This window comes from Dreissena polymorpha, chromosome 13 (assembly GCF_020536995.1).
Source record: "Dreissena polymorpha isolate Duluth1 chromosome 13, UMN_Dpol_1.0, whole genome shotgun sequence".
Taxonomy (NCBI): domain Eukaryota; kingdom Metazoa; phylum Mollusca; class Bivalvia; order Myida; family Dreissenidae; genus Dreissena; species Dreissena polymorpha.
In genome coordinates, this window is record NC_068367.1 from 55861101 (window position 1) to 55878622 (window position 17522).

The 17522-nt window shown below is 34.6% G+C and overlaps 1 protein-coding gene across 1 annotated transcript in view; it reads left to right on the forward strand.

Annotated features, from left to right (window-relative positions):
- The first annotated feature begins 940 nt into the window (after window positions 1-940).
- Window positions 941-17522, forward strand: part of LOC127855035 (serine/threonine-protein kinase OSR1-like) — a 113825-nt gene continuing 97243 nt past the window's right edge. Inside the window, exons 1-4 of the mRNA XM_052390369.1 lie at window positions 941-1085; window positions 6336-6448; window positions 7324-7432; window positions 8393-8534. Of these exons, the coding sequence (XP_052246329.1) occupies window positions 1028-1085; window positions 6336-6448; window positions 7324-7432; window positions 8393-8534 (422 nt within the window). The 5' untranslated portion in view covers window positions 941-1027. The remainder of the gene's footprint in view (window positions 1086-6335; window positions 6449-7323; window positions 7433-8392; window positions 8535-17522) is intronic.

Here is a 17522-nt window from a genome sequence, read left to right on the forward strand (position 1 = left end):
GTTGAGTATTAAACACAACTCACGCTCATTAATAGCAATAAATAACATGTAGAAAAAGGGTAATTGAAATTGAAAGAAGAAAAGATTACCTAAAGACTCGGATCTATAAAGTTAGGAATGCAGAAAAAATTATTAAATAAAGTATTAATTAAGAGCAGATTCGTGAAGTTGCCAGTAATAAGATCAAAGTCTAAATCTGTAACACATCTTTGTATATTATAAAAAATTAAAAAAAAAATAAAAGTATACAGACAGAGGTAAGCCCTTTCGTACATTTGTTGCATAAATTTGTTATGTTCCCAGGTTTATAAATTTTGATTTACCAGGCTGATATAGCACTGGACTAACAATCGGAGGATCTCTGTTTAGATCCGCATTCCGGCCACATAGCGTGTGTGGAAATGTCATGAAAATCTTTCTACGTCCATTATCCATCTACTTCTAAGAAAAAATGAATTGTTGAAATGACCAATGTACTAAATAAGACTAAAGTCATGTTGAAAACATGAAAAACGTAAAACAGATATGTTTCATGTATGATTTGTAATGACTGTTACAAAAAATAATGTTGTAAAATCAATAAACTAACTAATGAATAAAACATTATTTGCGCCATCCATAGGTAAATATAACAAAGGACACAACCCGTACTTTGTGTGCAAATGCCATATATGAAAGTGTACAGAGCACTCCATTTAATTCAGTCTGTAAACAAATGCCCATGCTCCTCGATATCGTTTTGTCCTCTGAGTGTGATCTTTAATTTATTCACAGTGTGTCATGATTATGTTATTTCTTGTGTGGACTTAAAACTGAATATTTATATCTAACCGAAATATTTTTCCTTAAGTTTCTGTTTCACAAACGCCCTGCATTTAATCACTTCTGCTATCACTTAAGATCGGGAACAAGACAATTTATACCTTTACTGTCTTGTGGTGTCTTATTTTCCTTCATTTCGGTTGCGTGATTGTGGCCTATTTCCGGTCGGTAAAAAAACGTTGTCTTCCGGGTTGTTTTCTCGAAAATGTCGGAGCAACCTTGGCCTAATACTCGAGAGGATTATGAATTGAAAGATGTTATTGGTATGATGATAATTGGTTAAATACCCTTCTTAATGACTGAAATTGAAGCTTTCCATTTTGAAAACTGTTTCTACTCAATTGGAAGGTTACATACTACTATACTGTGTTGTATCCTCCGTTGAGTGCCTATTTCTAAAGAGTTCCGTTTCACTTCTTGTTTAAAAGCCACTGAGCGATTGCACCAATGCTTTTTATGGTTATTTCATGTATTCTGTGAATCTGCAACATTTTTGTGGAGTACAGTGGGGTCTTTGTTGAAAGTCTAACGTTTGGGGAGCGTTTATTGAAGTATCTGAAATCTCATATCCAAACCCTGTTTTCCGTAAGTGCTTGCATTTCGGAATTTGTAATACAGTTTATTAAAGGATTTTAATTTATAAATCAATAATAATAATAATCATTCAATAAACTGTATTACCGTTACATCAATTTAATTGACTATTTCAATAGATCAGATTAATCAACATGTATCACTTTGTACATAGCGAAAAAGTGGTCAGAACTTATTTTTGGGAAAGACTAGTGAAACACCTAGCTTGGTACTTAATTGCACAAATCTTTTTAAATATTCTTTCACATGCCTTGTAGTGAAATATCCAGGTTCTGTGCTCACTTATGACTGACACTCCAGTGCTTCAACTAGCTTTTAAAATTTTGGATACCGTAGGTTTCCACGTATAGCGCGCTCCCGTGTATAGCGCGCAGGCTGTTTTTTTAATGCAAACATGGGAAAAAAATATTTAAAGACAATAAAACCACCAAATCGGACCGAAAATGGCCGCAGTTTTACTATTGCATAATCCAATAATCCGGGGCATTGGAAAGCTTATTAAGCATTCAAAATAGGAAGCGTCATTATGATTAGGAGCATGGGTTGCATAGCACGATCTTTTTCTGACAATTTTGTAATTTTCTAGCAAAAGATTAACAGTCCACGTGCATTTCGTGAAAAACGGGAGAAAATAAGAATTAGTGTACATCGTGTGATTTTTCCTCGGGGAAATAAATGGGCATTACCGGTTAATTTGAATGTCGCATGGGAGACAGGGATACAGTTGTTGAGGTACACCACTGTTGAACGTTCAATATTTATACACAAAATGCAAATGCATATCTTCATGTTCTCAAGTGTCCATTAGTGTTTCAAATGTCAATTAGCGTCTTATTCAATAACATATGCCAATTACGAAGTGCAAAGTGACCCCCTTTCACACCTACCGTTACCTGCAAAAAGACCTCGTTCGCACCTACCCTTGCCTGCTCTCCGGAATGTCGACAACAATCCCCATCGGAATTCATCAATAAAGAAGTGTAAAAACACAAACAAAGAAATGTCCAGTATAATTGGGATTTCAATGTCATACACGCCATACGTCCCGAATTGTCCGGGATTGTCCAGGAAATGAAGAACGTGTCCTGCAGTCCCGGATCTGTCAAATGTCCGGGTTTAACAAAATCCATATATACATGTACCTTATCTTAGGCTTAACTGCGCCTTCTATCTGCAGGGTTTTTTTTGGCCCGATTTTATAGCCGAAATTCGGCTATGTTCCCAATCCCAAAAAGTATACTTTTTTCCCAAAATGTGGCAAAAAATTCCCAATTGCCAAAAAAAATAAAAAAATAAAATTTTTTTTTTTTTTTTTAGAAAGAAATCTTATGTGTATTTTATCTCAATTTTAATTCAATTACATCTAACAAAGTATTATATTATTATTTCCTTTTAATTTGAATGATTATAAAGAGTTAAATCAAATTTAGTATTTCCCTAATCAGCGGACTTTTCATGTGGAAAAAAAGGCTAATGAATTTATTTTCCCAATTTCATGAAAATGCCGATAAAATTCCCAATTCCAAAGCCATGGGCTATCTTCCCAAAAAGTGGAAAAAAAACCCTGATCTGTGTTCCCACTAATCCGCAGCGTCTCCATGGCAATGCCTGACAAGAATAGGTGACTACGATATGTGTCAAAATTGATCAATGAACAGGTCTCCTGTTATCATTATTGAATGCCTCATGAACTTTCGCAGTCAAACAAATAAGGCTTCATTATTTAATGTGGGTGTTAATTGGCTTTAATATACAACTTTATAATTTCCCTCCCAGGGTTTGTTTTGGCCCAATTTTTTAGCCGAAATTCCCAATCCCAAAAAGTATACTTTTTTCCCAAAATGTGGCAAAAAATTCCCAATTTCCAAAAAAAAAGAAGATTTTTTTTTAGAAAGAAGTGTCTAATGCGTATTTTATCTCAATTTTAATTTAATTACATCTAACAAGTATTATATGATTTTGTTCTTTTAATTTGAATGATTATAAAGAGTTAAATGAAAATTAGTATTTCCCTAATCAGTGGACTTTTAGTGTGAAAAAAAAGGCTAATGAATTTATTTTCCCAATTTCATGTAAATGCCGATAAAATTAATTCCAAAGCCATGGACTATCTTCCCAAAAAGTGGGGAAAAAAAACCTGCCTCCGCGTAAGGGCAAAGGAGTTGTTCACTTATCTGAAGTCCAACATCGTTAAGTAAAAAATTAAAGGCAGTTTATGTTGGCACGTTTAACCGACAAAGAGGTTGAGTAAAAAATTAAGCATATTATTATAAAATCGTCATCCTCGCTAGGTTAATTGCTGTCTTGTTCTAAACCCCTATTAATAGTAACAATAAAAATGATAATTGAATTTGAATTGCGTTTGCCATGTCAAAACGTCCAGCAGATTCATCCACGCGTTTCCTGCAGATGATGTGACATGTACACAAAAGCAATTTGGTCCTCTTTTCTAACACAAAAAACATTTGGCTTGTATGATCAGGCTTTTTCCGCCCTATGCCACGGGTCCGAAATTCAGCCCCATTCCCAATGCAAATCTGGTTGTTTTTTTCCCAATTGAAAAAAATTTCCCAATAAAAAAAAATAAAAAAAAAAATGTTTTTTTTGTTTGTTTTTTTTACCCTTAAAATATATAAGTTGACCTGATCCGGTGTAGAAAATAGAAAGTATTGCATAATTGAATTATCTGTTGCCTTGAATTTGTTTTAAAAACTGTAAAATATGTTAATGATTATTTAAGACTTTCCTTATTTTCCTCAAAATCCGGCGCTTCGCGCGATTTTTTTCACCTAAAAAAAGGCCAAGCCTTTTCCCCAAATTCAGATTAAAAAACCTGCACTTATCACACATGTTCATAATATTTTGTAAAATTTCAATAATAAGTTATCCAAATAGTTGTTATTTACCAGTTAAAGGCTTCTTTGAAATATAAGAAACACTATTAACATGCGATAATTTTTCCCAATTGAGCCAATTTTGCGATTAATTTTTTTCCCAAAATGGGGGTTTTCACGACGCGAAATTCCCAAAACTCCAGTGTGGCGTTTTCCCAAAATGGAGCGGCAAAAGCCTGATGATATCAGCGCTTCCGTTAGCTTTTAAAAGTTGGAAGTCCTGACTTCCAAGCCTAAAATTTTGGACGTCCCAGACATAAATTTTGAAGTCCTGATTTCATTTTAGACTTTAAATAAACGTACATGTTCCAACTCTATCTACACATGTATTACCCGATAATCCAGTATAATAACGATTTCTATTTTCAAAACCAAAATACGGACAATATTGACGTCCGCCATTTTACGCAAGTTGAATTGTGGGATTGGGGAATTCCCATTGAACATGCCTTAATCACATGACGCGATTTGAGAAAATAGAGCACTGTTCATATTTAGTAATTATGACAAATCAACGACTGAATTTAAAATGTTACACAATAACATTCAACTGGTCTATAAACAAACGTGTTATCCGAAATCATTTCCAGATTTTATTATTCACGGAAAGTTACGAAAATTCTAGCAACAAATAAACATTTTTTGTGTATTTTGTGTACATATGAAAATCATGCGAAAATTAGACTTCATGTACCTCAAGTGTGGACTCAAAAATTTGATTGCTGAATACGCACATCGTAACGCAGAGGTCGCTAATGCTATTGTATACAGCTTCACATGGGGTCTGCGTCTATTGTATACAGCTTCACATGGGGTCTGCGTGTATTCGGTTGCCTGAGCACTGATTGGCTGATGCGCTTATCAAGAAGACATTGATTGACAGCAGGAAAAATCAATATTGGCCACTCGCTGTGAAAACAGTAGCTCTAAGGCGGAGTTAACAGTCTGAATAACCCGATTTACTGTTGACATTTGTACGTGTTGTGTATTAAAAAATAGCGTACATGCGAATTATCGGACGTCCAAGGGACTTCCACCATTTGCATAATGGACGTACGACTGCCGTTTTCGGGCGTAATTTACGCCCGGACGTCCACTAACGGAAGCGCTGTGATATCTAGTAAAAGAAGTACTAATGTTTAATTTGACATTAATTGATCTAGTGTATTTTGAATGGCTTTCGAACTTAGCGATTTACGATGTGAAAAAATGCGTATCAAAAATGCAAATATCTTTCTATATCGCTATATGTATACATGTCCCGGAAAATCGGCAAAAGTACAAGACAATTGAGCTTAATGTCCCGCAATTTGTTTTAAAATTTATGACGCTAATGTGTTTAAGAATTTTATAAACACAAACGTCCACTATTTTACGCAAGCGCATATGCAAAGTGAATTTTTGGATGGGATAATATCCAATAAACATGAGTAAATCAAGTGACGCAATGTGCGAGCATCTAGCACTGTTCATATTTGGTTATAACAACCAATCCATGAGTGACTTTAATTTAACTTTTTATTCGTACAATTGCATATTTTTCTATAGTTTCATTGATCAATACTATCTCATTGTGTGCATAAATTTGATGTATTTTTTCATCATAAAAAACTACATGTACTACAGAGTTGCATGTCTATATTTAGTTATGGCACATGGTATGTTTTAACATGCACTCTTAACATGCGTGGAACTTAACTCTGTCAGCAACACTTTGGGGCTCTTATTAAAACACAGGTTTAAAATGGCATACATGTATAGTGAATGGTGCGTACAAAGTGACTTAAAAAATATCATCAAGTGACTGTAGAAAAATGTGTAATTCAGTTCTATAAAGGGACATGTCATGATGAAATATACTTGTACGGAAATTACATGTACATTGTTACCGCATAAATGTGTAACGGGTATTGTTTTGACAACTTACAATTTACTCGCCATAAGTAATAAATTTCTCACCATTTGCATTTAACAAATGTAAGCAATGTTTTTGTCATATTGTGTTGTTGTTGTATTTTCCAACAGGGGCAGGGGCAACGGCAGTTGTACAAGGTGCCCTGTGTAAACCAAGGAATGAACCAGTGGCCATAAAAAGGATTAATCTGGAAAAATGCAATACTACAGTAGAGGAGCTATTGGTAATGAGAAATCTTACAAAGTAAATAAAGAGTAGAAGATTATATGTGTTGCACCAAAGTCAGGCTTAGACATATCAATGGTGAATGAATGAGAACTCTACCAATAAGTTTAGTTGTAACGTTTTATTAGATCACCTGAGCACAACGTGCTCATGGTAAGCTTTTGTGATCACCTTTTGTGGGTCATGCGTTGTCCCTCATCAGCATTTACCTTGTTTACATTCTAGAGGCCACAATTATTGAAAATGGTTACAGTTGGTTGAAAAAAATGGCTTTTTTCCTTTAATCCTTCCCCAAAAAGAGTGTAAAATACTGCTTCGTTTTATATGTATTATATTCCCATTTAGAGCGCATTTAACGCGTATAAAGCACAGCGTTATGGTGAGCTTTTATGATCGCCTTTTGTTCGTCATCTGTCGTGCGTTGCCAACATTTACCTTGTTAACACTCTAGAGGCTACATCTATTCTCCTATCTTCATGAAACTTGGTCAGAAGATCTGTTCAAATGATACATTTTTTAGCTCGGCTGTTTTCAGAGAAAACCATGGTATCGTCATAGCCAGCTCGCCGTTCGCCGTCGTCGTGCTAAAACCGTAACATTTTGTTTAGGTTTTGAACATTGGCTCTAAAATCAAAGTGCTTCCACCTACAACTTTGAAACTTCATATGTAGCTGCACCTTGATGAGTTCTACATGCCACACTCATTTTTGGGTCATCATGTCAAAGGTCAAGGTCACTGTGACCTCTAAAAAAATTAAAAAATCTGACAAGCTTTCATTTATTCAAAACTGCACCCGCAGCCAAGCGTTGGCACCCGTTATGCGGTGCTCTTGTTTTAAAAATTGCAACAACATATGGTTTCATTATTTTCAGAAAGAGATACAGGCAATGAGCCAGTGCAAACACGAGAATGTGGTAGGCTATCATACGTCATTTGTTGTGAAGGACGAACTATGGGTCATCATGAAGTTGTGCAGTGGTGGTGAGGACCCTATTGAGAAATATTGAGCCCAGGGCCCTCAATCTATCAAATCTGCCGCCGAATTTCGGTGGCAGTCCCCCACCTGAAAAGTATACTTTTTTCCCCTTTTGGGGGAAAAATTCCCCCTTAAAAAAAAAAAAAAAAAAAAAAAAAAAAAAAATTTTTTTTTTTTATAGAAAGATGTGTCTCAGGATTATTATATCTCAATTCTATTTCAATTTAATCTTTTCAAACATACTAAATTATGAAAAATGCAATGGATATAGTACAAACATGTACAAATGCAATAATGAGAGAGTAAGTAAAAAAATCCCCCAAAAAGGGAAACGCCGCGAAAATTCCCCCTCCTAAGGGCTGCGGACCCCTTCCCCCAAAGTAGTGTGAGGGCCCTGGAGCCTTGCTCTGGGAAAAGGGGGCTTAATGCATGTGCTTGTGCAGTCTGCACAGGCTAATCAGGGATGACACTTTTGGCTTAAGTTGCAGCAAGTTTTGACAGCATTGTGGTCATTTGTCTGTTGACAACTATAAATATATTGTTCAAATATTTTTTGTTCAGTTCCTCTAACTTCTTGGTGGATTTTGATAAAACTTTCACAGCTGAATGTGTAGTTGATCTGCTTGGAAGGAATTTTACTGCGATAAGTGTTGACTAATTGCCCTTTTGTCCGCTGTAGATTATATAGTGGATTTATCTGTGACCCAACATGAGCTGTGGGTTCATCAGTGTCTGTGACTCATTTCTTGTACATGCCAAAAAAAGCATATAAGCAACATTGGTATTGATATATGAAACATATATAATTATTATGTACATTTGTATATTGCCACTGTATGATGAATTTATTTTGACAGATATGATTGTTGTATTTTTCCATTTCTTTGTTTTCATTGCTATGACTAAATGTGTGTAATTATGTTTTGTATGTTTTTTAATAAAAAAAGTTAATTGTTACTATAAAGGTTCCATGCTGGATCTCATCAAGGTGAAAATGCGTACGGGCAACTGCACCAACGGAGTCTTTGATGAGCCCACCATCGCCACCATTCTCAAGGAGGTGTTGAAAGGTCTCGAGTATTTCCATAGCAACGGGCAGATCCACAGGTTTGCATTGTTTAATACCATAGCAATCATTGTTTATAAGTCTGGACAGATCCAGAGAGCAATTAAGGGATTTAGCCAGACTAAAAAAATGTGTCCAATGGTAAACTTTTTACATTGTTGTTTACTCAATTAGTGTTGTAGCCAAGTGTTTTACCATGGCGCGGCGCCATGCCCTTTTTTGTATCACGCTGCCCCCTTTCAAAGCCATTTAGCGCCACACTGCCCTTTCTAAAGGCCGCCGCTCTGCCCTTTCATGAGCACCCGCTGTTTTTCAGCCGTGAGCCCTTATTGATAACATCTTAATTGCCTCATAACCAAACTTCTAAGCCGACTAGTACCAGATTATGGCCCTAAGGCAGCAAAGATTCGCGTGGTTGTGAATTAGTCGTGCATGAATAACCCTGTGTCAATATCAATCAATAATTTCAGTGGCTTTATTTTAATAAGCATACTAATCAATATTCAATGTGTATTTCCTCCACGATAAAATCGTGGACAGTTACTTCGGAGACTTTTGATGAAAACCTCGATGTTATCCTCTTGGAAATTGTGCATTTCATGCATAATTCAGTTATATCAAAACATATATTGTACGCGTAATTAAATTTTATACACACAAACAAGTTATATCGTTATCATCTTTAAGATAATTAATTATTGAAACAATTACTGTAACATGTACTAATTAAATAAAATGCGAAACTTGTATTAGGCGGACGTTTTATACGATTTTACGTTGCTATGAGCACCTGTCGCTTACATCATTTTAACAAGATGGCGGACTATAATGAATTAAATTGTGACTCTCTGCAAAAATGGCAAATTACAATCGAATTAACGATGGAGATCATACATTTAGAAGGGATTAATGAAATGCCCATGATAATCAACGATGCATAAAAACGTTTTAGATACCAACAACATATTTATCAGTAATCTACTCAGTGGATGTATTTCACGGAAACAAGTGTTTGCAAATTGTTAGCGTTTAGTTTACTCGCAAAGTTAAAATATCTGACAAGATTATCGTAAGAAAATGGGATAAGACAAACATGTTTTCATTTACAATGTATATGCTAGCGGATCAAAGTATAATCAGATTCATATGCATATATTGCTTTAATATGTTTGTCGTGCTATACAGTTTATTGAAACAGCATGGAACTTAAATTGGCATTGCAAGGTAAATATATATTAATATAAATCAAAGTAAGTTTAATACATCAATTACCATAAAATGTGCTTGTTTATATTTTTATGTTTTTTTCCACAACTGCCTCTGATGTGATTACATGTTTCTCCCAAAACCAGTTTTCGACGGAACGTTTTTGTCCTTTTTTGCCTTAACTACGAGTTAAAGTGCCCTTTTTGAAAGTAATGCACCATGCCCCTTTGCCCTCCTGGGAAAAACACTATCAATTGTTATATTTGTACAGAAGTACTGATATTCAATGATACATTTAGCATATATCCTTTAGGTATGTTCTTTATTAAGTATACTTTGATGTTAAAATCAAGTTATATTGTATATTACATAAAAATGTCGAAGCTTATTAAAAAAAACATAATTAAGGTGTGTTTTAATGTAACAAATAAAAAAGGGTTAGCCATAAACAATGGAAGGGGACAAAATATTTTAACAGGGTGGGGCATAAAAAAAAAGATCCTCCCTGCTATTCTGTTTTAGCTAAATACACAGGGCTGTACTTCCAAATGTTTGGTTCACTCGTTCTGCCGAGTGAAATAGAAAATTAATGGTCAATTGTTTTGTCAAAAGTTGCTTATTCAATCGAAAATCATTTTAATTGAATTATGAGTTTAATATAATTCCTGTATTTAGTTCAAAAATGAAATATGTATTTATTAAGTTGTTTCTTATGGCTATGAACCAGTTGTGTAATAGATGAATCGAGAGACTGTGGTTCGGACACAGATAATTTAAAATTAATGTTTAATGTAAACAATTTGTATGTACCAAGGATAAGAACACTTTAATCACTTTACATAGTAAGGAGATGAGAAGGCCTTATTTATTAACGCTCAAATTATGTTAGTATACCTCATGGTGGAAATATCAAAAGTACTTACTCCTGTTTGGCACATAACTTTTGCATAATGGGATTTCAAAATAAATTTGCATAAGTGATTGTCATATTAAGGTAATATGTTGTTTGCAAGAACAAGCCTCCTATGTTCAGGGTCATAGTCATAATAGAAGTTTTAACATCAATGTATCTAAAGAAAAATGGCTTAAATGTTCACCATCTTTAGTTGATATGTAACTAGTCAACCCATGCGAAAGACAAAAAAATCTTACCGGACATGAGGTCCGATAACTTTTAAATTTACTGGACCTCACCGCATTTTACCGGACCTTATTCTGTTTTAAACAAACAAGAAAAAATACATTGTATAGTGTTTAATCGTTATGATGTTCACAATGTTTAACAATTCAAAATACAATAAAATTACGAAATTTACACCTGTTCAGTCAGCGCTTCCGGCCGTAAATTACGCCGAAAATCGGCAGTATTACGTCCTTTTAACAAATGGCGGAAGTCACTAGGACGTCCGATAATCCGCACTCATATTCTTGTCTAATATTGAATAATAGTCACATTATACAGCCATGTACGCTAACACAGATGCACTACAAAAACTTCTCGGGTAACTTTCCAGTCGCCAAACTGTGCTGTTCAGCATCCAATCGGTAACGAGAATGCGTATCATAAGGGCAGGGTTAACTGGCGATCATTCTTTTTGATTGACGTCAGTCTTGAAGTTCGCATTAATCACAGATTGATTTACAAGGAATCACAGTTTTAAAATTTACGCAATATCCACGGACTCTAGATGACAATATGCGATCCGTGGCAATATCAAATGGTAATAAATTGGTACATGAAAGACGGTGTCGGGTATCATCGCACCTTTTTACCATAAACAATTATTTAAAGAATTATTGTTCCTTATGAGAAATTAAATGAAAATGGTTAGCAATTAATAACTTATGGCGAGCAAGTTGTGAAAACAATACCCGTTACAAATTGCATGCAGTAACAATTTAATTTAAGTAGAAGTATATTTCATCATGTCCATTTTTAGAACTGAATAACACATTTTTTCTACAGCCACGTGATTATATTTTTAAAGTCCCTTTGTTCGCATCTGCACCATTCACTACACATGATGCCATGTAAAACCCGTGTTTTAATAAGAGCGTGAAATTTTTGCTGACATAGTTGAGCTCCACGCTTGGAAGCGTATATGTCAAAACAGACCATGTGCCGTATCTATATATATTTATATAGAAGTGCAACTCGGAACATGTAGTATTTTTAAATGAAAAAATACATCTGCATAATCATTAATGCACACAATGAGATAGTATTGACACATTGAAACTAAAGACAAAATACGTAAATTTACGAAAAATAAATTAAAATAAATTCGCTTATTGATTGGTTGTTATAACAAAATGTTACAAGTGAATATGAATATGCGTCACTTGATTTATGCATGTTAAATGAGAATCATATCCCATCCGATAATGCAATTTTTTTACGCTTGAGTAAAATGGCGGACTTTTGTGTTTATCAAATTCTCAAACACATAAGCATCAATACTGGTCATATTTTGGTTTCGAACATTGAAATCGGTATTAGTTCATATTCTAGTTTCGTTTTCATTTTTTTTTACCAAAACACACAATTTATTTTTGGTCGGGTACAAGGTCCGACAATGTCGGGAATATTACAGGACCTCAGCAAATTTTATCAGAAATGTACGAGGTCCGATGTCTTTCACATGGGTTGAACTAGTGTTTTTCCCAGGCCATTTTAGCGTGGCGAAAAGCCACGCTGCCCTCCCGGATCACCACTCTGTCCTTTTCAAAGGCAAATTTCGCCACGCGCCCTTATTGATAACATCTTTATTGCCTTACGACCTAACTTGTTCCGCAAAATCAGCTTCCTTGATTGTCTTTGATGCTCCGACTGTGCTTGATTTACTCGAGAGACGTCAACATCTAATCGACTATATTAATTGAGTAGATTTAATCTATAACAGTGCTCGATTTATAGGTAGTCATACTGACTGCTCCAAAGCATATGCGAGGGAGTATAAAACAGGCTCAATTAGAATGAAGTAATCTTTATACGCATCGCATAAGAAACATGTTCTTAGATCGATGCAAACACAAATTTCTGCGTTTGATAAAATTATCATAAGTATTCATGTACAGTCGACAAAAACATGTTCGTGTTTAATCTTATGTTCAGAGTAAATGCACGATTTAATATTAATTATGTATTAACCTTTGGCAATTAACACACCTTTACCATAGTAGATAAACCAAATATACGGACTATCTAGCTAGAGATTTGAAAGGTGTGAAAATTGCGGCCGTGTATTATAATGCGTGTCAATTCGTGTAAATGTCTTTCCTGCGAACACATGATGGGCTTCAAAAAACGGACTTTTTTCTAAAACAATATACGGGTTCTTTAGCTGGCGACATGAAAGGTGTGAAGAGGGGGTCGTGTATTAAAATGCGTGTCAAATGTAACTTACCTGCCAACGTCTACAGGGCTTTAATATACGAACCCTTTTATAAAATACCCCATTATGTCATTTCAGATCGCCCTGCACCGAAAGATTTCTTTTTAATCGAACTTTAATCACATCTCTACGTCTGTAAAGAAGTGTAGATCAGTGCATTTTGGAATACATAAATATATAAAAGACTCGTGTTTAATTTGGACAATTTATTTTTTAATTGTAAAGGCGTGTTGCTAATATTTGTTAAAGACGGAAAATGCCGTCGTGTAAAATGGAGAAGGAAAATGTGAAAGTGGCTTAAAAGGCACCACGCCTATGTCTGCCTTTTTTTGCATAAACCGTGCTTTAAAATGCTCTTTTTGAATTTCTGCAACATGCCCCTTTGCCCTCCTGGGAAAAACACTATTGAACAAGTGGTAAAAGTTTCAAGGTTACACTTGAATTTTAACCCTATGCATGCTGGGAAATTTGTTGTCTGCTATAATGTCGTCTGCTGAATTTCTAAAATTAGCATTTGCTTCGATATTTTTTCAAAGAATACTATCAGAATAGCAAGCAGTTTGGATCCTGGTGAGAGGCCATTATAATCGATATTTTGCATATTATGCAAACTGTTTGCAAAGGCCTTCAAAATTCGACGACGGTTCCAGCACTGACTCAGTCATTGAGTTATAAGGATGGATAACATGTATGTTATAACTAGAAATAACATGTATGAGTTATTGTGGAATAAGGTTAATTTGTTTGAGCAAATAAATGATATTTACTGTGTTAAACTTGCTTGAAAATGCAATTTTTAAAGGAAACTAACAACGGTTCTCGGCCTTGAAAATGAAAATTTGGCATTGGAAAGCCCTTGAAAAGTGCTTGAGTTTAGGTTCGAGATTTCTGTTTGAACCAAGGGAGGGGACTTATGGTTTTCACTCTTTGAGTCTGTCACACTTTTCTGGATCCTGCAATAAGTTAAAAAGTTCTTAATATTTTTTCATAAAACTTGGAACATGGATAGATGTCAATATGGACATTATGCACGTCATTTCATTTCGTTCCTACGTCAAAAATTCTGGTTGCTATGGCAACAAATAGACTAAAGATACTGCTGAAATGTTGGTTTTCTGGATCCTGCTATAACTTTTAAAGTTTTTAATATTTTTTCATGAAACTTGAAACATGGATAGATGGCAATATGGACATTATGCACGTCATTTCATTTTGTTCCTACATAAAAAATTCTGGTTGCTATGGCAACAAATATATAAAAAAAATAATCTGAAAATGGTAGAATTTCTGACAATGGTGGAGCCGGTAGGGGACTTATATTGCTTGACAATAGTCTTGTTTAAAGTTATTTAAGTAAAGAAAGGATAGTACAAGACAATAAATTATTTCACATTTATTGATTGGTTTTATTTCAATATAATAATTGACAAACAAGCATAACCAATACGTTTCTAAATTTTCGAACCCTTGTACTTTTTGAATGTATCTAAATTTTCGGACACAAACAAATATTATTTTTAAGTGTCCGAAAACTTAGAGTAATTACGGTACACATCAAAACATGTATTATAACAAAAAGATGATTTGTTAACATAAATCATACAAACTGTTCAAATGGGTTCATCTGCATAGTGCACATGTTTGTTTTCTTCCGGAAAATGGAAAACGTCTGTGTTCATGCAATTCTAAACACATTTATCATCAATATTTGCCAGAAATTATGAGGTTTTGTAAGTATTTAGCTGATTACTGACTGCAGTAAAGATGGCATGATTGATCGTTTTAGGTGTCCTGCTTTTTGGTAAAATGTCCAGACATTTTTAATGGACTGTCCCGATTTGGACCCGAAAATTTCTGGCATGTATGCTATCAGGTTATGAACAGCAATTAAACTTCGTATATCATTATACTATTGCGTTTTTTAGCTCGCCTAAGCACAACGTGCGTCGTCCATCGTGCGCCATCAACATTTGCCTTGTTAACTCTCTAGAGGCCACATTTATTGTCCAATCTTCATGAAATTTAGTCAGGAGATTGGTCTCAATGATATCTTGGATGAGTTCGAAAATGGTAACGTTTGCTTGAAAAACATGGCTGCCAAGGGGCGGGGCATTTTTCCTTATATAGCTTTATATGGCTATAGTAAAATCTTGTTAAAACTCTGAGGCCACATTTATTGTCCAATTTTCATGAAACTTGGTCGGAAGATTCATCCCAATAATATCTTGGACGAGTTCGAAAATGATGCCCTTTGGTTGAAAAACATGGCCACCAGTGTGCGGGGCATTTTTTCTTATATGGCTATAGCAAAACCATGTTAACACTCTAGAGGCCATATTTATTTTCCGATCTTCATGAAACTTGGTCAGAAGATTTGTCCGAATGATATCTTGGATGAGTTTGAAAATGGTAACCTGGATAGATGGCAATATAGACATTATGCACGTCATTTCATTTTCTTTTCCTATGTCAAAAATTCTGGTTGCTATGGCAACAAATAATCTTAAAAAATTCTGACAGTGGTAGAATTTCTGACAATGGTGGAGCTGGTAGGGGACATATATTGCTTGGCAATAGTCTTGTTCCTTATATGGCTATAGTAAAACCTTGTTAACACTCTAGAGGTCACATTTATTTTCCGATTATCATGAAACAGGGTCAGAAGATTTGTCCCAATGATATCTTGGATGAGATAGAAAATGGTTTGGTTGCTTTTAAAACATGGCCACCAGGGGCGGGGCATTTTTCCTTATATGGCTATATATGGCTTTAGTAAAATCTTGTTAACACTCTAGAGGCCACATTTATTGTCCAATCTTCATGAAATGTGGTCAGAAGATTGGTCTCGATGTTATCTTGAATGAGTTCAAAAATAATTATGTTTGCTTGAAAAACATGGCTGCCAAGGGACAGGGCATTTTTTTCTTATATGGCTATACATGTGTATGGCTATAGTAAAATCTTGTTAACACTCTAGAGGCCACATTTATTGTCCAATCTTCATGAAACTTGGTCAGAAGATTCATCCCAATAATATTTTGGACGAGTCTAAAAATGATGCCCTTTGGTTGAAAAACATGGCCACCAGGGGGCGGGGTATTTTTCTTTATATGGCTATAGTAAAACCTTTTTAACACTCTAGAGGCCACATTTATTTTCCGATCTTCATGAAACTTGGTCAGAAGATTTGTCCCAATAATATCTTGTTATCTCGGGTGAGCGACTTGTTTAATGAGCTTAAACTGGGAGTAATGGATACTTCTGTAATCTTATTGCTGGTCACACACTTCTGTTAAAATACCAGGTTACTGTAGGCCATCTCTCTGATGAGTACCTCTGCATTTCTGCTAATTGCTACAAATTTCTCAATTTCTGCAAATTGCCATAAATCATGGTCACTTCTGCAATTTTCTAAAAATTTGCATATTTCCAGATTTTTGCATATTGCCAGAAATTTACATACAGTCTTATTTGAATAGTATACAAATGTTTTTTGGAGAAAAAAGGGGCTGGAGAAGGAAAACAGATGGATGCTTTTAATATATACTATTGAAAACTTGTGTCTTCATATCAATACTAATGTTTTAAATATACTTTTTGTTGCTAATCATAATAGTGTATTTCTAGTGTGCTTTCTTGAATAATGTTTGATTGTAAAATAAAATTAGTAGAAGATATCTGAGTTTGGATTTAATAATTGCTTACAAATTCAACGTGGACTGGTGGCAGCAAATTTACCACTTTTTGCCCAAACTAATCAATGTTTTTTTGGGCCATGCGCTGAATTACTGTAGGGAGAAAACATCTACAATACATGTACAGTCAATCTTGTATTAAGAGACCACTCAAGGGAGTAATCAAAAGTGGTCTCTTAATAAAATGGTCTTTAAATAAAAAAGGCCATTCTGGAAGAATGCTTACCCTCAATTTTAATCTATATGAAGGATAATCTCTTTTGTCAATAATGATTTTAACTTTTATAATAAAATGAATATAAACATCATACATAAACAATATTTAACTTGTTATGTGTTTTATTTTTTCACTTATTATAAATTATCATTTATTATAAATGAATTGTGTGTACATATTTATTTGCAAAAACACCATAAACAAGGAAATATTTTTCGCATTTTTTTCACCTGACATATTAATTTCCACGTCTTCAAGCACCTCGGCTTTACGCTTAAGAATGTTCTGAATTTGAGTTTTACCGACTCCAAACTCATCTGCGATTTTACGGGCACTTTTACTCTTTGACAAAATTCCAAAACCCGAATTTTCTCGTTCAACGTTAACACTTTTCGTTTTGACATTTTAATTTCTGCATGTACGCTTAAGGAAATCTGACTCGATTGTGATACATAATGAGCTAAAAAAATTAAAACACGTCAATTGAAAACAAACAAACAAACAGACCTGATTGGA